This window comes from Tribolium castaneum, chromosome 1 (genome assembly GCF_031307605.1).
Source record: "Tribolium castaneum strain GA2 chromosome 1, icTriCast1.1, whole genome shotgun sequence".
Lineage (NCBI taxonomy): Eukaryota > Metazoa > Arthropoda > Insecta > Coleoptera > Tenebrionidae > Tribolium > Tribolium castaneum.
This window is the reverse complement of record NC_087394.1, coordinates 20,998,060-21,020,200: the sequence shown is the minus strand read 5'-3', so window position 1 is coordinate 21,020,200 and position 22,141 is coordinate 20,998,060. Positions and strand designations below refer to the sequence as shown.

At 30.7% G+C, this 22,141-nt stretch overlaps 1 protein-coding gene across 1 annotated transcript in view; it reads left to right on the top strand.

The window, feature by feature from the left end:
* Window positions 1-1,134: 1,134 nt before the first annotated feature.
* The window catches only part of dachs, a 93,234-nt gene continuing 72,227 nt past the window's right edge, over window positions 1,135-22,141 (top strand). Inside the window, exons 1-3 of the mRNA XM_064355736.1 lie at window positions 1,135-1,306; window positions 3,881-4,186; window positions 12,137-12,225. Coding sequence (XP_064211806.1) covers window positions 4,065-4,186; window positions 12,137-12,225 — 211 coding nt within the window. The 5' untranslated portion in view covers window positions 1,135-1,306; window positions 3,881-4,064. The remainder of the gene's footprint in view (window positions 1,307-3,880; window positions 4,187-12,136; window positions 12,226-22,141) is intronic.

Sequence of the window (22,141 nt, the reverse complement as noted above, 5' to 3'; positions counted from 1 at the left end):
CACGAAGGATTTTAGAATTAAACAATAAAAGTGAAGTGGTATTCGAAAACAAAAAAATATTTTTGAAACTTCCACCGTTCAGTGCTTCAAGAAGTTCAGGATTGCTGAAAGACCAAAAGGTAAATAAAAAAAAATCAAAATTGCAAATATTAAGCAAAAATTAACGAATTCGCATTTTTTAAAGACCATCAAAAAATTCAGGACCAGACTCGAGACCACAGAGGTGTATTTTATTTAAAAAATTAGGAAAAGACACCATTTTTTCAGAAAAAAATTGCAATTTTCACAAATAGTACCTTCACGATAACCGAAAAGTAAAAATGTAGACGAAATTAAAGGATCTAAAAAATCACTGTTAAAATTGAGAAATATTACAATTTTGAAAATATTGCATGTGCCAGAATCAGCGCTAGGACGCATTCAAAAAGTGTCAATTTCAGAATTTGCAAAATTGTTTTCAAACATGACTTTTATATGCTTACTAAAAATAAAATAAAATTTCTTTACTTTTCTTTTTTTAATTCTTTTATACTATCAAAAACAGTAAACAAAAATATTGGTGGCCATTAAAAATACTAAATTCATTTCTCAAAAACTAGTTTCGTCACAAATGTGTCAAAGGGTGTCAGTATGTAGCTATTACAAAAATACAATCGACCTGTTCGAGGATTTTTTTGAAAAATGACCCACAATAAAAATATGAATATTACGGGTTTCTTAAACTCACCCTGTATAATAGTGAGCTATAGTAACTATTCGAAATAAAGTTGAATACTTTTTCATTGAGTTGCATGCCAACATCGACGCTTCTGTTCTTCAATCTAATCTTATCTCAAAAAGGAGTTGGCCGCTTTACAGTTAGCTTTTTAATTAATTAGCCAATTACCATTTTAATTTTTTGGCAAAAAAGGGAATTTTTTCGTTCCTCATCATCAGCTTTACCACTTCTTGGTGTCCAAAAACCGGGCCAATCCAATTTCTCTTTTCCAATTAAATTATGCACTAATTAGGTGAGTATTCTTGTATCTTCACCGCGTGCTCATCCTCCAAGGGCGCATGCGTGTCTTGCACGCTGTTTTGATTCTTGTATGAATCCTCAGCACACGTTGATTGTCAGCGACATATATAAGACGTATTGTTTATCAATCAAACTGCGCGGTTCTTGTTTAATTAAATGTTAAGCATCCGGTGGTTATCGCGAGCAACGGTTTCAACGAGAAAAAATCTCAAGTGTCAAAAGTGCGGCGGATTAACTCGAGTGTTATTATGTGCGCGGATTAGTTCTTCCCGGAGACTTCGATGCGAGGTAATGCGGCGAACCCTCGATTCCTTCAACGTAGCAATTAACATAAATAAATAAACGTGGGAAAGATAATTCACGTCGAAATTATAGTAATTAAATAGATACGCGTTGGGCGCTAACTTATTTAATTACGCCCACAACGGTTCCATTTGAAAATTTTTGGCAGAGTGGTTTATGGTTCGAGGATGGTTTGTCCACGTGTTCATTAAACCTCGCTGGTGATTTAGTGCCGGTTTTTTGAATTAAAAGCCGAATTATGGATCATTATAACCGTTCGTTGTGATTATTTATGGAATAATTTGTGGTTCTTGAGCGGGAGGACGAATTCGTGACATTAGTGTCGCTTTCGAAATCGGTTCTAATGTTGATTTATTGGAACGATTAGTGACACTGGACAAGATTTCGGTTATTAATGGAGCTCTTTGACTCTCTAATAAGAGCGATATTTTATTGTTGGTGCGTGTGAGAGGAGAGGATGAAAACTCTCGATTTGTGCTTTTTCTGCTCGATTACCTACTTTTAGGATCCCACGCTCATATGCATTTTTCCGTCTTCAAGTCTATGTAATTATCTGCTTTACCTATTAAATTTCTTCGTACTATCTTAATGGTGGTTTTTTAATGATAGTCTTTCAGGTTTTTTCTACAGATTGATTTGAATACCGTTTTAAGCAAATAATTTCGGAAGCTGTACCGTAATTTAATTTCGAAAATTTTTGTTTAATCTGATTGGAAATATCTTGGTCTAAAGATGCAAATCTTTAGCCTTGAGCATGGAAGGCCTTGAGGCCCTACTTTATGTCAAGTTTCTAAATTAATTTATAAATTTTACAAGGCAATAAACAAATTGTGACGACATAATTAACTTTTAAATTATTTTTATGAAACTATGTAGAAGAAATTAAATTTTTTATTATATGTCGTATTCGGAAAAACGGTTTTTGAATTTCTATATAAGTTAATTTTTAATGCCATTTTTGCGTCATCAACAGAGTCAAGTTTCAGCAGTTCTGGAAGTTGAATTGTGGGTGATCCTCATTTAAATGCAAAGATAGTATCAGCTTAATAATGAAATAATAATGTACAGCTAAGTAGGGAATGAATTAAACTGTTGTTTGCTTTTTCATAGATTTAAATTGTTTCTAAATAACTAACTAAAAATTAGATAAAAGGTACATTTACATTTTTGGACTGATGTTTTTTACATAGACTTAGAAGAATATAAAATTGTTGGTATTGTCTCTATTTTAAATAATTTAAATAAATTTATTTATTTTTACATATGGTGTGCAATATATTATGTAGATAAGACGATTACTATTTTAATTGAAATTAATTAAAAGTAATTCACTAAAGTTTCATTTATTGTAATTTTTTTTTTCAATAAAATACCTACATAAATTCATCAAACTATGTTGATGGTATGACTGCCTAATCAAGTACATATACAAAAATTTCCTTATTTTATTTCAATACATGCAATTTTTAATTTGAGACTGAGTTCGAGATTATTTTACTTTAAAACCAATTTTTTTATAAAAAATATACTCATATATATGAATTCTATGATCTATACATATTAGCTGTTTCAAAACTATAAAAACGCCAACGTCGCATTTTTGCTCAAAATTAACTCTATTTTACAATTTTATTTAAAAAAATAATTCGGTGAAATGCGACGTTGGCGTTTTTATACTTTTGAAACAGCTTATACGTATATGAAAGTTTTAGCACACCCTTGTTCAATAAATTCAAACACATAGCAAATTGTTAGTTCATAGTGGTATTTTTTTGAAATTTCTTTGTTTTGAAGTCTGCTATATACAACAGAGTTATCAAAGTATTGCTGAAAACATTAGAAAATATAATAGATTTCTATATTATATTTAGTCATATACTGATAACGTGCTTATCTTAACAAAGAAACACACTGAGGGGTAAATCGCAGAACAAATCAGTGTAAAAAATTGAGGAAATCACGGGAAATCATTTTAAAATTACGAGAAATTTTGAAGAAATAAGGAAAAATTCGAAGAAATCGTGATTAAATCTGAGAAACACTTTAAATTTTATTTGGGATATAAAGCTTTACTTCTTGTTCTTGAAAAATTTCTTGTTATGGTACACATTTTCATTTACTATTCATCTGTTTAATGTCTCTTTTCCGTTCCTGTTTTCACTACTTCCATGTAATTAAGTTTTTCACCTTAAATAGTGTCATGTTTTTATTTTAGTTTTCATTCCTTTTTTAAGGTTTTAAGTATATTTTGCGCTTCATATTTTATGTATATTTAATTAGTACTTTATAAATCATCTATCTCATTGCTTATATTCTATTAATGTTAATGATATGCAGCAGTTTTTAGCAGTTATTCAGACTTTTGTTTAAAGTAGCTTTGAACTTTCATATCGCTACCGTATCACCTACCTTTATTATAGTTTAAATGTTTGTTTATGTTTTATCTCGTCCGAGTGTAAGATTCATTATCTTTTTCCTAAATTCTTTTGTAACATAACTTGCGTTTTTATTTGAGTTGATTTTTCCAAAACTGCAGAATGAAATGTGAAATATTTTCAGGTTGCACGGATAAGGAAAATAGAAAGTGCAACACAAGTGGCATCCGGTAGATCCAATGACGTCTAGAACACGATAACTTAATACGAACCATGACGATAATTGTAACGGGCAGTGTAGTGGTTGTGTAATCTCGTGAACTGCAAGTGTCGGAGTGTGGCTAAGCGCCGAAGACGATGCCTCCAGCATGCTTTTGCCGGACGAGACGTACGAGCAGGGCGCCGTGGTCGCGGGACATCTCCTGGCCATGCTGCGGGTCTACGACGACTTCCTGGCCCGCTACCGGATCAGACCCGAGTTCTTCTGCAGGTAATTGTTCCTTGTTCGCTATTTCGCAACAGTCCAGTCAATGAACGCTCGAAATAAAGTGCATTGCTTAAAAGAGAATTTGTGCCTTCTGTTTCAGTATTATATGAAATTTAATTTTTAATAACTTCCTTTCCGCGCATTAGTGTTGTAAACCAAAAATTAAGCACCATGAAGAAAAAAATGTTTATTTAAAATGCAATTTTTATCTGCGGATATCTCGAAAGTTTTTAGGTTCGCTACAAGAAAATTGATACCAGCATCTTGTAGAAAATTTGATTAGTTTTTATGACCATTGTTACAACTTTTTTTAGAGAGGGCCCAACGTTGTTTAAACGTTAAAGGGGAACATGTTTTAGTGTGATTCTAAGCTGCCAGATGGCGTGGAATTTATTTTTTTATTATCTTTTTAACCAATCAATTTTTTCGGAAACTAAAGAAAGTTTTTTACAAAGAATCTTCATTAAATTTGAGGAAACGTAACAATTATAAAATATAAAATATAAAAAAATTATAATATTTTTTTTAAAACGAAGGAAGGGCGACAAATCTCCATTTTTCGATGATCACAAATATATTTTTGTTTTTAAAATTCGATAACAGGGAATTTCAAAAAATTCAAAAGGCTGATTTAACCCCGATATCTAGAAGTCATTTAGTAATGATTGGTGTTGTCTCTCTTTTATAATTTTTTTACATAACAAGAACTAGTATTAAAAAGCTACTTTTTTCTGTATCTCAAAAACTAATAATCTCACGTAAAAATCTGCGTTTTCAAAAAATGATTTATTATTTTCTTTATGCATGTGAATTTTTTCGGATCCTTTTTACAATTCCATACAATAAAATTATTATCAATGAATTAAAAAATACATATTAATACTAGTGTTAATAAAATTAAAATATGAAAACATTAATTAACGAAACTGTCATTCTAAAACAAACGATGCATGGCGATGACATTACTTTAAAGTTTATACACATAAAATTCATACCTTTGTTAGCGCTTATTTTTCAGAAATTTTCGAATAAGTTCGTTTTATTTTTATACAAGCTGCATTTGGTCATTAACTCAAAATGTATGACGTCTTTGGTTTTTAAGTAATTTTCAGTTTTTTTAATGGCAGCTAACCATTTTTTAATTGCTTTATATTTATTGTAGAACTTGATTTGTTATGTCAGAGATAGGCAAATGCTTAAATTTGTCGCTACACTTTATTGTGTCTAATTCAAGCAAAAAAATTTCTGTTTCGTTTGTATGTGAAGCATTACTGTCAAGGCCAAATTTAGTAATTTTCTTATTTTTGTTTTAATAAACTGGGTACTATAATACAATCAACAGTCATTTTAAGGGCGTTGTTATCTTTTTGGTAAATACAAGAAAAATAATAAAAACAATATTATGAATTTAAAAAAGTTATAAAAATTTAAAATAAAATGAAAAATTTGTCGATAAAACAAACTGACTCAGAAAAAAATGTGTCTGTTTTTAAGACTGAATTTACATTGTAAAGAATATCAATGGAGTTCGCTTTCAGTTAACAACAATTCAATCTTGTGGAGTTGTACGTCAAATAATTGTCAAGAGAAATCGAATCCGGTTGTAGTGTTGCAAAGTAACAAAAATATATACGAGGGTGGGATGATTAATTCGTGTTCTCACAAAGAAAACAATAATTTAGGTTAACGTTTTTTTAATACTTTTCATTATAACCTCTTGCTAGGTATATGCACTTGGTCAATCGGTGTTCCGAAGTCTTTATCCCATCCTTCGGCGCCGATTTTTGTAAAACTTTTTTAGCTGTGATTTCTTTAAAATTTGATTTATATTACTTTGCAGTGTTTTTTTTTTGAATTGCTAAAGCCCAATTGTTATAAATGAGCGCAAAAAATCCATTGGTTTACGCTGAAGTAGCTCCAAACATTGCTCAGATCTGATTTTTCCGCTATGCTTTTGTGCTTTGTGTTTTGCGGCCCCACTTTGCCAATTTTTTGTCATATATAAAATTTGTTGAAAGATATGATGTGTTTGCTTTTTTAAAATTTTCAAAGTTTGGACTATCTCATATAACTTTTATTTATAATCTTTTAATACCGTTCTGTGTACTTTTTAACCACATCTACAGGAGAAACACGTTTCGACTATCCTGGACATGGTGCACAAATGAAACTTTGAAATACAGTTTAAATCACGCTAACATGTGAAGGGGTGTATGTAATGTAGAATCTAACGCATTTTTAAACAGTTAAGGTGTTAAACTTTAAATATAAAAATATCTCTTTACAGTTTGAACCTCAGCTTTTACCATTTCTTAAAAAATCGAGATCTTTGGGCACTTGATAAGGCAGCAATTAAAAACCACTTGACCGAATTTGATAAAATTTTAACGTTACACTATAACATAAAAATTAATTAAAAAAAAACAATTGTTTTCTATAAGAAGCCACGAATTAATCATCCCATCCTCATACTTTCAACAGGCTCAGCTTTTCTGGATCAGTCTGGGTAATGAATTTAGGTAAGTAGGTACTCATAGTATCTATTTTGTGTATTTACATCTTATATTAACTGCTATCATGCTATTTAATAAGAAAAAATATTAAAAACAAAACCTTTTACAAAATAACTTGCTTAATTTTTGTTTTATAATTTTTTGTTTATCAAATATTTTATGTTTACAAGAAAGACAGAGAAATGGACTATCAAAATAATTTAAAAAAGTTGATTGAAATTTAAACAATTAAAAATGATTGGTTTAAAAAAAATTCATAATGTACATACATTCACAATACCTACACAATTCACAATACCAAAATAAAGTCGATCCTAGTTATGAGTATTTTTTAAAATTCTTTAAATTCATTCTGTTTTTAAAAATTAAATAACATAAACTAATAAATACTAAAAACATTTCCTAATTAACAATTTGTAGAACAAATTTTTTTGCTATGATATGAATTAAAAAAAAATTAAGAAATAGATATGTCTTAAATTTTGTTTTTTTTAACTATAACTCGTTTATGATAACGAAATAAAAATCATTTGAAAAAAAAGCAAATGACTCACCATGCCCTCGCTAAACAACGCTCATGTCGACTTTAATTTTAAATCACTGTTTTTAATGCTACACGCACCGTTTTTGAAATTAAACGGAAAATTATAATCGGTAATTTTTGGAACTTTCCTTTCTCTCCTTCCTAACTTTTCAAACGCAGCTCTAAAGTCAAAAATATTGTTTCTCACAATATTGTTTTACCTGTTCCTTGACTGAACTGTACAGGGTGTGTAAGTAAAATTTTACCAAGAAACTATAAGGAGTGATTCTATGATTAAAAATAAGCATAAAACTTACAACATATATCAGTAGCAAATGTATCAAATGGGGACGTGTTCATAGATAAAAAGTTCAAAACGTGTTTGGAAAATGATTTTCACGAAGCAAAATGTGAAGTAACATTTTTTTTTCTGTAGGTATTAATAATGTTGTAAAAGTACATCACCTTTATTCTACAATGGTTGCTACATCATTTAGGTATTTAGTAATTTTTTTATTTTACTTGACCTAATATTTTTTGGTGATTTTTTTTGTTCTATAAAATCAATGTAAGTTGGCACTTTCTCCTTGTGATTCCTTTCTGAACACATAATGAACAACTTTACTTTACTTATACAGGGTGTTAGAGACCGACTTAGCAATATTATGTATGTGAATGTGTCATGAATAAAATTACTAAAAACCCTTATATATTTTTTCCAAAAAGTAACAGTACTTTCTTCAAACAAATTTATTTATTCATTTGTTGAGAGCTACTGTGTGGTTTATGGTAGTTTATTAGAAGTTAATAGTTTCCTTAAACAAATTGAACCTAGTAACGCAGTAACGTCTTGAACATTTTTCAAAATTGTTGCTAACATATTTTTTGTGAGGGAGGTTCAAATCTCAGTACTGGATAATTTCTTGTTTCTTTTTGTAAAATTTAATATCAAATTTAATTTCAAAAAAAATTAATTTACGTTAGTCGCTGCTCAATAATTTTAAAGTACACACTAATTTTTATTATCCCATATCAGCGGTTTTCAAAATTTAGGATCATAAGTTCAAAGCACTTTTTTGGGAAAACTACACATTTTCGACAGGGATTTTACTTGATCGATTCATTTTGCCATTCCCTATCCACCCTCAAATTGTTGCTAAACACGCTGTATAATAATCTGCTATTGTTTTATCGCACCGGGGAAGAAACATTAATAATTTTTTCAAAAATGGATGGCTTGACCCCTATTAAGAATTTTATATTTGTTTTTGACACACACTTTATTTTCATTGAAGTTAAATTTTGGAGATTAAAATCGGTCGGCTGAAAACGGCTTTTGGAAATTTATTCGGGATTAAAGCGTCGCTGTGAAATTGCATATAATAATCCAATTAAGCCTTCAGCAGGCACCGAAAAAATTCATCATTTCGCCTGGAATTAGATTAATCTTGAAATCAATTTCTTCGGCATTGACGATTGAATCGTGTATAATCCTTTCATTTCCTTTCCAATGGAAGCGATGATCGAAACTAGACAGTCTGGAAATCCTTACAATGAATTTGTTGTCAAGCTGTCTGTTTCTATTAATCGGGCGTGGAGTGAAGTATTTAATTAACATTTTCTAAGGATTAGAGAAGTCAAAGCGATCCGTAAATTAAAATTTTATTTGGAAGCGAGGTCTATAAACTCGTCGATTGTTACCTGAAATTTGTTTTAATAATGGGAATTTATTTCGGGGCGCTTATAAATCACGCACTGACTTTACAGTTAACGATGTGGTAAATTGTGTCAGCATTTCTTTGGTTTATTAGTGTCTTTGTCTTAAATTGCACTTTCTCGGTATTGAAAATATTTTAACGAACGTAAATTGCGACACTACACATAACTTTTCTTTTGTAATCATACATTTGTGCATAAATAGGAAGCTATCACTATGATAATTTTGCTACCATCAATAATTAAGTTGTAGTTTAATTGGCCGCACATTTTGACACAAATGTAGATTTTCTCGTCATTAATCACCACGAAATGCTAATTTATGATACGTTTTTAAGCGCCAAGAAAACAGAATTTCATTTAACTTTAATTACTTATTATAGAGGGGAAAAAAACGTAACTGTTTCTACCTAGATATTAGCCTTGTATTTACTAAAAAATAAATTACGTGCGGACAATGATAATTATCTCGGCGAGAAAACATTATTTGATTACCTCTCCCGAGGAGAATATTGAATAAGGAGATTTTGTATTTCCGGCTTACTATAAAGCCATCCATCAAAATTAGATACCCTAATTATGTGTCTATCATCCTAACTTTATCAATTAATTTTTTACTGTAAACATTTCACGGGAACGGCCGCTATAATTAGTTAGACATTAGCTGTAATAATACTGGAGTTCAATCCTAAGACTTCAGTTAGTTTGATTTATTGCTGTCGACAATAAAACTCGATTAAATGCAAGTAAACACTAACCCGGCTCTGAAAACGCTTTTTAATTGATTATTACTATTAATGATATGCATTTTTAATCCTAATCCCAGTCTTCCGACTCAAAATTAATCTCTTTTGAGCACTTGTATACAAATTCGCTTTTAATTTCCTCTTCCGTCTATGTAATTTTGGCCTAAAATCCTATGTGAAAATTGTTATTCCCACACCAATGCGAATTGAAATTGAACACATAATAAGTAGTTGTGTTCAGGTGGGCTGCTCCATTCTTAAATCACAGACCGAGAACATACTCTTCACATGCACGTATACACAATTTGTGTGATGGGTTATTGAATAGTTTGAATGGTTTTTTACTTGTCAGCCAAAATAAATATACTTATTCACAAATATTTGGTGTGTTTATAAACGTTTTCCTTCTCTATGAATAGTGCAAGATTTAAAAACGTATAATATAATTTATAAATTATCATAATACAGGCTGATTCTTTTAGGCCCTACATTTTGAAGAAGCTTTTTAACTTCTAATATAGCTAGAACTTTAAGATTTTGTATACAATCTAAATCGACCATTTGGAATTCAACTAAATTATTTTTAAGATGGCTGGACTTTTGGAACAATGAAAAATTGGCGCCAACTTTGAAATTTTAAATAGTAACCACCTATTTTTATAGCATTTTTGAATTCATCTCTTGAAACTGAGTAAAATGTATCTGAGTTGTTAGTAATTATCTGTTATAGTTTTTGACGTATGCTAATTTTCTAAGTTACTATGATTTTTTGGAATGAGTAAAAAATGATTATAATCACAGTTTTTTCAAATAGAATGACTTAGTTTTTTTAATGGCAATCTAAAGAAAATCAATTTTTATACAAACTTTTATTAACATCTTCTATATCTATCTCTTACAGTTTTTAGAATAATTGCAAAAAACTAAATTTTAGCTCATTATTTTCATTTTTAATCAAGTAAACTTTGGAAAAATACGATAAAATTGTACTATTCATTAAAAGAAAAGTCCCATTTGTTCACAATTTTCATTCAAGAAGTTTAAAATTTGATGACAGACTGACTGAGTTTCTTTACAAAATTTACCAAGTTATCCTTATCATAAACCATAATTTAATATCATCTTTTTGTTCTTTATTCTATAATAGACCAGCTAAAAACTAAATAAGGTATGGAAGTTTGACAATGGTTGACCATTTTCAAGGTCTACTTGATTAACTATGAAAATTACGAAGTAAAATCTGTTTTTTGAGATTTTTTTTCAAAAACTTTAAAAGGTAGGTAGGAAGTATTGATAAAAGTCAGCATAAGTGTCAACATTCTTTCGATTGCTGTTAAGAAAATAGGGTCATTTCATTTACAAAAACTAGGTTATAGCAGTTTATTGAAAAAATCATACTAGCCATGAATTTTGAGTACTGACAATTTCGAAAATTCTAGAAAACTTTTCAAATTTACGGTTATCGAATGCAGGACAACTTATTCACTTATCGCAAAGAGTTTTAACAAAAAAATTGACATATCTCAAAAAGTATAACAGATAACTACCAACAACTTGTGTAAATTTTACTCGGCTTGAGAAAGTGGATTCAAATATGTCTGGTTACTATTTAAAATTTCAAACTTGGCGCTAATTTTTTGTATTTTCGGAAGCCAAGCCATTTTGAAAATAATTCATTTGAATGGTCGATTTGGATCGTATACAAAATTTTAAAGCTCTGCCTTTAAAAATTTTCAAATGTAGGCCCTAAAAGAATCACCCTGCATAAAACCTGCACATACTGAATTATACTCCTATAATAAATAAAAAGTTTAAATTGGTTTAAATAACATTTTTAGATTTTTTCGTAGCGTGAGCACTTCGAGAAACAGTTAAAAACATAAAAAACGTACCTACTTATTGGTTTTGTATAATTTATTTTCAGAAAATACAGTTATGTGAGAAGATTAATGCCTCAAAGGTTAAAACATTTGGTTATTTAAATTTTATAATATATTTACCTCGATATTTACAATATATTTTTTGACAACGTGATAAATTTTATAATTAGCTTTATAAAGTGTAAAGCGGCAGAAACTAATACCATGTCATCACATAAATATCCGGTATAATTAACATAATGCTAATATAATAAATAATTTCTTCCAGAAATTAATAATTTTCGTTATAAAATCATTTGCAAGGCAAACGGACGTTGGCGGTAAAGCCGTGGTGGGGTCTCTACCTGTTATAGTCTTTTAAAACGGCTGAGCAAAATAAATGTTTATAGGCTTCCTGAATTCAAAAATTATGCTCGTGGTTAGCAAGCAAAAATGGTGGAGGCGTTAACTTGCAGAATTCCCATTTGGAAAAGAATAAAATCTGGTTTGATCAGTAAAAACCGATGTAACTGGCTATTAAGGCTCTGTAATCGTTGGTGGGTTAAGAATTTATGAACATGAAACATTTTTTGCAGATATCGCGAAAAAGAAGCTTTGCAGAAACGGCTTAGTCGCGTGGTAGAAGCGGCTTCTCGGAGCAGTAGGCGACATTCTAGCTCCCAAGGTGAGTAGCAACTAAATAGCATTTATTTTTGAAAAAATCTCCATTCATTTGGATATCGTTTTACACAATAGCGGTTTCTGAATCTCCCATAATTACAATAATTTGCGACGAGTTGTTCAGCGGACATCTGATGTCAAAATAAACGTCCGCAATTAACTCGAGAATGAGGTGGAATAACAGAAAAGCGCATTCGACGTCGCCATAACTCACCTTTGTCCATTATCAAGTTTCACTTACGAGTCCGATCTGGTAAAAGTTTGAATTATCGTCGAGGCTCTTGAAGTCTACCGTTGGTAATAGTCGTTGGCTGGCTACAAATTACCACTAATTTAAGTATGATGAAGTGTGACTGGCTTTTTGTTTGCGTTAGATGATGATTTATATCTTTTGTGTCGCTGGACGTATGAATTTTCAACATTTTTATTGTTTCTCCAACTAATGAAGTCGGACGGAAGTTTTGCTATCTCGGGTTTATCGTGTAATAAGTCAGCATATTTTATGATATACTCATCTGACATCTCAATGGAAATCTCGATTCCTATATAATAATTAATACATAGAGACAGACGTGTTTACAATCACAAGTGGACACTTGCCGTTTCAGAGCTATTAGAACGGTAAGTAGTGATTTTGCGGCGTTCAATCTGAAAAAACTACCGGCAAATCCTGCATTGGTTCTTATTGATAATTTCAACCAATAAATATCGGCCTTTCACACATTAATCTCGAGACTTTATTCAAATCTTTTTGCTGTGAAACTTGTTCGCTATGTTTCTCCACAACACACATACACAGTGACGACGAAACTACAAACGATATTTAACAACTTTTTGTAAAAGAATTAAACATAAGAAAAAATACTGTTCATATTTTCAAAATAGATACCGGCTGTTTCAGATTAGTATTTGCACCCTTGTAACTTTTTTACTAAAAAAAAGTATAACAAATCATATACAGGGTGCATAGTTCATACGAACTGGTGCAGAAACTCCTCTACAGTAGGTATAGTCACGACCATAAAGAATAACACCCCTATAAACCCGGTCGGCGAGCAAGAGGCTGAACTCAAACCGAGCAATAAATCTTTTGGGTCATAAACGTCAACAAATATTCCTTTGATATGGGTAACTTTGAATAAGGTAAAAAAGACTAGAATGACGAATTTCTGTCAATTACCCAGAATTAGATAAGGGATACTACACTATTTGTTATTTAAGAATTTTATTCACATTTACTTCACTTCTAGATATTTATTTTGCATTGTAAAATGTTAAATAAAATTTTTATTGCTAAATAAATTTATTGTTAAATAAAATTTTTATTTATTTAATTTTAATTGAACTGGACTTCATTAAGTGTCATTCTTTGTGATCGTGACTGTACCTATGCTATAGCACACGTTCCAACAAACTCTCGAAAAATAGTAAAAAAAATTCCTCTCTATTATTCTGACCAGTATAAAGAAGTAAACAGGAGAATTTTTCTTAATTTTTTCAAATAGTTTTAATCGGTTATATAGCCAATAAAGAAATCAAATTCCTCTACTCTTCCATGTGAACGAAACGAAAAATTATTTATAATAATCATCAACATTAAATTTTAAAAGTTGGTCTTTTTATATCTAGAAAACCAAAAAATTGATCTGGAAACATAGTAAAATAAAATTCTATAGTCAGAACTGTAACTACTCCACAATAATTAAATTTGAGATACAGCAAAAACACTTAAAAACTGACGAGATTGCCAATTTTACAAAACGGTTTTGTGTTGCTAAATTTGTTAAAAAGAATTTTTCATTACATTTTTTCTGAAATGTTTTCCATAACTTGCCAGAGAGATTATACGCTATTTTGTATACACGTGGTATTTTATCATTTGTACTATATTATGGTTTGTAATACTTTTTTTACAAAAATAAAAAAGTTGCGAAGGTACGAATACCAAATTGAAACACCCGGTATATCTATATTCTGGTCTAACAATAAGGAAACTGCCTAATAATTAATATATAACAGTTTCTCTTGAGTTTTGTAACTCAGTTTGCGACTGTAGCTTCCCTTAGGAAGCGAAATTTAACACACTTTTGAGAGGTGAATAATAGCGTCTCATTTAAATATTTGATCTCTGATGTCACCCCTAATCAAGACCGTCACAAACATCTGCAAAGCTTTAGCTTTAGCTGAGAAAACTATTTGCTACGTTTCTTCGCAATATACCTACGTACAGTCATGATAAAAAAGAATGACACCTTTACGAACCGGCCCGAATAGCAAAAGTCTGACTAAAATTTTGTAGGTCATAAATTTCAACAAACAGGTTAATTTACAAACTCTCCAACTAATTCACACAATATCCAGCTAGTTTATAAATTAGCCAAACGTACACATTAATCGTATCATATAGAAAAGATTTGTGGCTGCGGATTGAGGGGTGTCATTTTTTTGATCGTGACTGTGCACATCACTGACGATAGAAAATAGAAATGTCTAAACATAAGAAAGAATATTATTGACATTTACAAATTAGAAAAGTACTTCTTCTTGCCAAAATCAAAAATCAAAGTTTTGTTCACCTAATTAATGTAACATTATAATGTTTCTTTTTTTCATTACATATTTAGTCCTCGTGAGCTTTTGCACATTTTGCGGTGTTATAAATTCTGTAAACTTTTGGACTAGATTGTTCGCACAGTTTTGAGAGGTACATAAAAGCGTCTCATTTAAATGTTTAATCTCTGTCATCCCAAATTAGAAGCGTCAGAAAAATTCGTAAAGTTATACTTTTTGTTTTATACCCTTCCTCTTTAAAATAAATCTTTTAGGTTAGAAAATTATTCTCTACGTTTGTTTGCAACATACCTACGTATAGTCACGACCAAAAAGAATGACACCCATACTAAAGTCTGCCTAAAATTTTTTAAGTCATAAATTTCAACATTCAGGTTAGTTTACGAACAGTCCAACTAGTTTACACAATATCCAGCTAGTTTATAACCTAGCCAAACGTACACATTAACCGTATAATATGTGGCTGTGCATTAGGGGTGTCATTCTTTTTGATCGTGACTCTACCCATCACTGACGACAGAAAATAGAAACGATACTTATTACCTAATTTGTTAAACTTCTAGTTACATGGCTAAACATAGAAAAGAATAATTTTGACTTTAAAAATTAGAAAAGTACTTCTTTTTTGCCAAAATAAAAAATTTAAAGTTTTGATCACCTAACTAATTTAACCTTATTATAATGTTTCTGTTTTCATTACATATTTAGTCCTCTTAAGCATTTGCACACTTAGTTTGCTGCAGTGTGTTCTCATTATAAAATCTGTAAACTTTTGGACGAGATTGTTCGCACAGTTTTGAGAGGTGGATAAAAGCGTCTCATTTAAATGTTTAATCTCTGTCACCCCAGATTAGAAGCGTCACAAACATCCGTAAAGTTATGCCTTTATTTGTTTTGTAACCTTTTCTCATTCAAATTTCACTCTCTTTCACTGCGTAAAAGCGCGTAAAATGAAATACCACAAAACGATTCACATTGGGTAAAAAAGGCTGCGGTATGTTTTGATAAAAGAATTCAAGCAGCGTCCGTTGTAAATTGTGTTGAGGCTATCGGCTGTCATGTTCTTCTAAGGAGTGAACATACCGCACGTTGTACTTTGTCTCGTTATCTGTGTAGTGTTATCGAGATTACCCTGTCCCGGATGATTTTAAGATACTGGCTGTAGAACAATGGATTCTATTCCTATATTCAGCAAAGCGCTATTTCGTCTTGTAAAATTCTATAATTAGCTATTGAAAGAGTGATTTTTACATCCAGCTGAATTCCCGCTACAGACATAACGCCGTTTAATGCCCATAACTGTGCATGCTCAATCGAACTGCTTTAAATTGTTAAATGCGATTAGCGACTCTTTCATTTTTCAATTCCCGAAGGTATTGTTTCCTTAACGGTGATTTAATTTACGGGAAGGAAGGGTACGGCAATAATTGATTTTCACCTAATAGAATTTCTTTTGATCCATCAGAATTGAACTGCGGGAAGCGGAAATTATTAAAAGAAAATTATTGCTGCTGAGGCTTCTATAAATCTAAATTTTCAAACGACGTTTTACTTTCGATTAATTTTGTAAGAAATAGTTGGTGATCCGATCATAATAGATGCTATTGTTGGGTTTGCGAAGAAATAAATTAAACAATTAAACTTGAATCAACTGACTATCCCTGACCCTGACAGTGCTTGTTCGAATTTTTCAATATGTAGTATTCAGAATAAAATTATTTCTTTTATGAAATCGGACAATTAGACTTGCTTCTGACGACAGAAACACATGGCTTATGTATATGCATTTCAGTTTGATTCAAAACGGCATTTACAACATATCTGCAAATTAATTTAACAGGCTCTATTAACTACCAATTAAATTTATTGCCTTAAACTGAATAAATAACTAAGTATCAGTTTAGCAGATTGTGCATCTAGCGTATTCTGGATTTGATTAGCGCGTTTCTATCTTCCTTAATATGGTCAAAGGCATATTTTTACCATTAAGAACACTTTTTTCTGTAAGACATAGTTTGCTTTGTAATATAATTATATTTATAAATAAGACAAATTATTTTTTATACCTATTCAAAATCAAACAGAGTGTACGAATAGAACCTACCTAATCTATCTACCTAAAATGTTTTTAAGGGACCTTATCAAAACTGGAGTTTTGGGAATCAAAAGCGGTTGAACATGACCATTTTTCGGCCGCTTTAGGTGACGTTATCTGTCGATACTTTAGATCTTACATATTTATACTTACCTACCGCCTTTAATGTTATGCTGTTATATTTTTGTAAAACCAAAAAAGTTAACAAATACAGTGGAAATGCCTAACTCACTTATTTTCTCACAAATGGAAGAAGTAGGTATTAGCTGTTTCAAAACTATAAAAACGCAAACGTCCATTTTACCGAATTATGTTTTGAAATAAGATTGATAAAATTGTAAAATAGTTATTAATGGTTAGATCTCTCATTAAAACTCAAAATTACATTGGCTATTGTTTTTTTGAAGTGCATGAACAATTTATAACAGCCAATTTTGAGAGAAAATGAGACGTTGGCGTTTTTATAGTTTTGAAACAGCTAATAGATGTCTATTAAAAAAACAATTTTCTTTCTGTCCGAAAAAACAGAACATTTTGATTTTCTTGAGAAAAGTGTTATAGATTATAATTTTTTGGTTTGGTCTCGGGCTTATAGCAATGGATGTATCCCACCGCCAATAAACTAATTAAAAAAAGCTAATTTCTTTTACCCCCGGTTTCTTGATAGATAAATTTTGTCGGTTGCATGGTTTCTAAGGTAGAGATGATCTGATTGGTGTTTCTGTTGAAATAATGGAACCGATAGAATTTATCTATAACTGGGGGTTATAGGTATTAATAATGTTGTTGCTTTTTCAATAAATTCGAACCACTACAAATGATTACTATGGTGGATTGTTATTTGATTAAGGCCCCGTTTCTAGAAACTCTCCTGTAACGGAGAGGTAAATTTAAACTTCAGTTAAAAAGTAGCAACGCCAACGCATTATCTCAGCAATTTAACTGAAGCTTGATCTACTGGCGCAGCGAGGACATAATCAACCAACATGATTTTAGTAGTATAGCAATAAAACAAAAATTACATTTTTGAGACAATCAATGTAAACCTCGATGTAAACATTCCACTTTTTCTACTTCTGAGAATTCTGCGAAAAGCAACTCACAAAATTTAAATTTTTGTTATTTTTCAGAAAAATGATCTGAGAAATATTTTGTAAAATACATTTCTGATACCATGGTAGATGTTGATTTTTGAGTAATAACATCATTTTTTTTATAAAAACCAACTATTTTAATTGTTCACTATTTTTGATAGTATACTATACGTATACGCTCCTTTACCTTTCTGGATAATAATAAAAAATAAATATTACACAATACAAAAAAATACTGACAAGCTTCATCTTGTTGTTCTTTCTTTATGTTCTGAAGCGATTATTTTGTATATATTTTTTTAAATAATTAGCATAGAAACACTTAAACATAAAAATAAAAACAAACACTATCTATAAAATAAGGCTGAAAACATATAAAGTTTTTTGTTTCACATTCTCAATATTTTTTGTAGCTACAAAATGTGAGTTATATAATAATAAACTTGAACTTGAGACATTTTTTTTACATTATTTTTGCACAGAACAACATTTCAGGAAAAATATAGAGATATAAATATTTATTAATTCATTAATTTTAAGTATTGGAAATTGCAGAAAAATTATAAAAAAAATCATATGTACAGAGCAACGTACAGCGTTGGGCAAAAGTTGGTTCCGCCAAGCGTTTTGTGTCTAAACTATGTGCCTTACGAAAAAAGCAATTAATACATCATCAAGTACTTTAAAAATGTGATCTTTTGCAAGAATAAAATTTTTCGAAATTCCTTTTAGTTTTCGAGTTATTAAAAAACATTTTTTTTTTCAAATGGCACCCCATAACGGCAACTTTTTTGGTAAAAGACTATGCTCTAGAAATTACATCTAATTTAATAATATTCTATTTTCAGAGGTTTTCTGAAAATAAATTATTAAAGTTGCATTTCGAACTTGGCCGAAGTGGCTGTATCTATGGATGTTGATATTTGCGCAAAATTTGACGAATCAAATTACTCGAATAAAAACATCTATGGATACCATCTCTTCGGTCAAATTTGGAAAACCGTCATAATGAGTTCGGAACGCACCTTCAATAATTTATTTAAAAAAAACACTGGTTCAAAAACAAAATTATTGAATTAGAAGTCATTTTTAATGCATAATCTTTTATCAAAAAAACGCCATCTAAAAAATTTTTTTTGAATAACTCGAAAACTAAAAGGAGTTTCAAAAAAAATAATCTTGCAAAATGATCACATTTCTAAAGTAGTTAATGAGGTATTAATTAGTTTTTTAGTAAGGAACATAGTTTATGCACAGAACGCTTGGTTCCATACTTTTGCCTAACGCTGTATTTAATAGCAAACGCTCATTTCTCATTTCTGTGTGGTTGTGAGTTTTTATACTGAAAATATACTTTTATAAATGTAAACCCCTCATAAACTCTATCTCTAGCTGCGCCACTTTCAATCGTACCAGACACCGGGCCTTAGTGATCTTTATCTTACACGATATAATAAAGTGGACATTTAGTGATTTTTTTATTCTATCGGTGAAAAAATTTAACATATCTGGTGGCGAACAGACAGTGACATTAAAGACTCTTGAAATGCACCCACTTGTTTAGATAATGAAATACATGGGCGCGCATTTTTTTTTAATTTACTTAGTTGTCATTTTAACATTGATAAATTTGAGGACGAAGACACATTAGAAATAGTTTTGGAAAAGGCTCTACCTACGAGTATATGAGAAAACGTTGTATACCTGTATATTCACGTAAAAAAAAGTTAGCACTATCTATCTATCTATCTCGTAGATTCTGGTCCTACACAGACGTTGCTAATGTGGCAACAGATTTGTCCCAACTACGGACAACTATGACTTAGGATACGAAACAAGATACAAAATCGCTGGATTTTCTGAAACCAATAAAATAGTACGGCAGAGTAAAAATGAGGAGGGCGCTTTGGACGTTATAGTAATTCACTAATAACTTGGGAAAAAATACTGAAATGTTGAGTTTTACATTCTTAACAGATTAAGAAAAACTGACGATTCAAATTTTCATAAGAAGCATGACAAAAAATATTTAAAACTTAAAATTTGTTTTTTGTCCCGTTTTTTTCAAGACGCTGCAAATAAGTTTAAAAATGTGTTTAAAAATGGTTGTTCATCACGTCAACTATGGAATTCAAATTCAATGTGCCGCTTTGTCCAAACGACTATTGTAGTTTCATCTCTGTCAAATTTTTAATTAGCTTTTTACTCACTTTTTTACATTTATCCTTAATATTGTTTTACGTTTATGTTTGTCTTGACTTGTTTTTACATTTCCACAATTTTTTCTTGTTGTGTGTTCTTTCGTTTTTAGATTCGAAGCCTTTTTGCATTATTTTGACGGATCTGTCACTTTGACGGCATTCATAGTTTAATTTAACGTTCAAATTTCATAGGTGATTTGATGAACAATTATTTTTAAACACATTGTACAAGAAAAATGGTAAGAAGAAATTTGTAGAAAATTAAATTTCCTACAGAAAAGTTTGCGAGACCATATCTCTATCATCAACAGTTTAGGTCCCAAAGATGTTAAAAGACACAATTAATGTATACCTAAACTGTAGAAGATGGAAAATTTTAGTGCATTTTGATTATCCATCTTTACCTGGAACACCCCGTAAATTGATCAATGATTATGTTCATTGAATACTTAAATTTAAGATTTCTCATAGGTAGTCCGTTTCAAGATAGATATTTATTATTATAGTTTTTGTGACAGGTGCGTACTTAGACATATCTCTTAAAACAAATATTAATTTTACAATTTTATAAATTCTGATCAGCACTGCACTCGTAAGTTGTGACAATAAAACCAATTAATTAGAAACTTGATGATATTTATGAAGATAATCCGTTAGTATCCAGTATTTAATGATTTTAAGTTTAACTAAAACAGTAATAAATATCATCGACTGGTTTTTTATGACATTATGAGAGTTTAATGTGACTTTATTGCTCCTCAGTAATTTATAGGTTTATCGTACTCTAAGCAAGACAGTTCGCCCACGAAATTCATTACAAACACTTACTTCTCATGGAGATATCGGATTAGTTTAATTAATTAACCAAACATTTACCGAATGGTAATTAAGTGTTTGGATTTCTTCCATTAAACTGTTATCGCCTTCATGTCTATTATGCAGAGCATTTGCACAAGCACATTCAAATCGAACGTTAAATTATCAGCTATCTGATAATTACCATGGTTTCGACCGGATCGACAGCTGGACAAAGATTAATTAAAGGATCTCGGTGTAGACTAGTCTTAACGCTGCACGTACACCTTGTTAAATTAGTTAATCGCTAAATAATAATTAATTCATGTTGGTGGAGACATTATGCGCACCGACAACACTCATCCATATGGATGACTCGCCACAGTTACAGCCACGCTAACGTTAAAATTATAAAGTTTAAGGCATCCCGAACATTTACATACGATCCGGCTTCCATTAACATATCTACCAAGCAACAAACAAACGTCCGTCGGTCTATTTCATGTTATGAGCACACGACATGCGACGACATTCTTCAAGATCTGCACCATCCGAATTCCGATCAAAAAAATTACGACTCCCATACGGCTCCTGGAACAGATTCGAATTTTAAACAAATCGCTTTTTCGGTATGCGAGAAGGTTTAGCGTTTTCAGGCACGCAACAAGAAATAGCAGAGCAATGTTTTACCAAGATTTGCATAAATGGAAGCTAATGCGATTAAAATGATATTAGGAATTTTAGCAGTTTTTGTGGCAGCTTCTGGTATTCCGATAAATAAGATACACTACAGCTTTTAGACTGAATTAGTTGAATTCCTTTGAGATTCTGCATAATGTGTTAGGTAGCTGTAAACACATATTTTAAGGTTTTTTGGTCACTATGGGTGTTAGACTCAAAATACCTCAAATTAATAATTTTCCACTAAACAATTGTACAGATAGGTATACTGGACGCGCACAGGTGTCCCAGCAAGTTGAAAAATCCATTACTGACTTTTAAATATTTGAAAAAAATATTCTTTTATAAAAGTTCTATATACTAACTCCCTGGATCACCTAAAACTATTTTCAAATATAGAGGGTGTTTCAGAAATAAGCTACAATACAATATTATGTACAAAATTTGTATTAATCCATTCTGTTTAGTTTTTGAAATATTTTG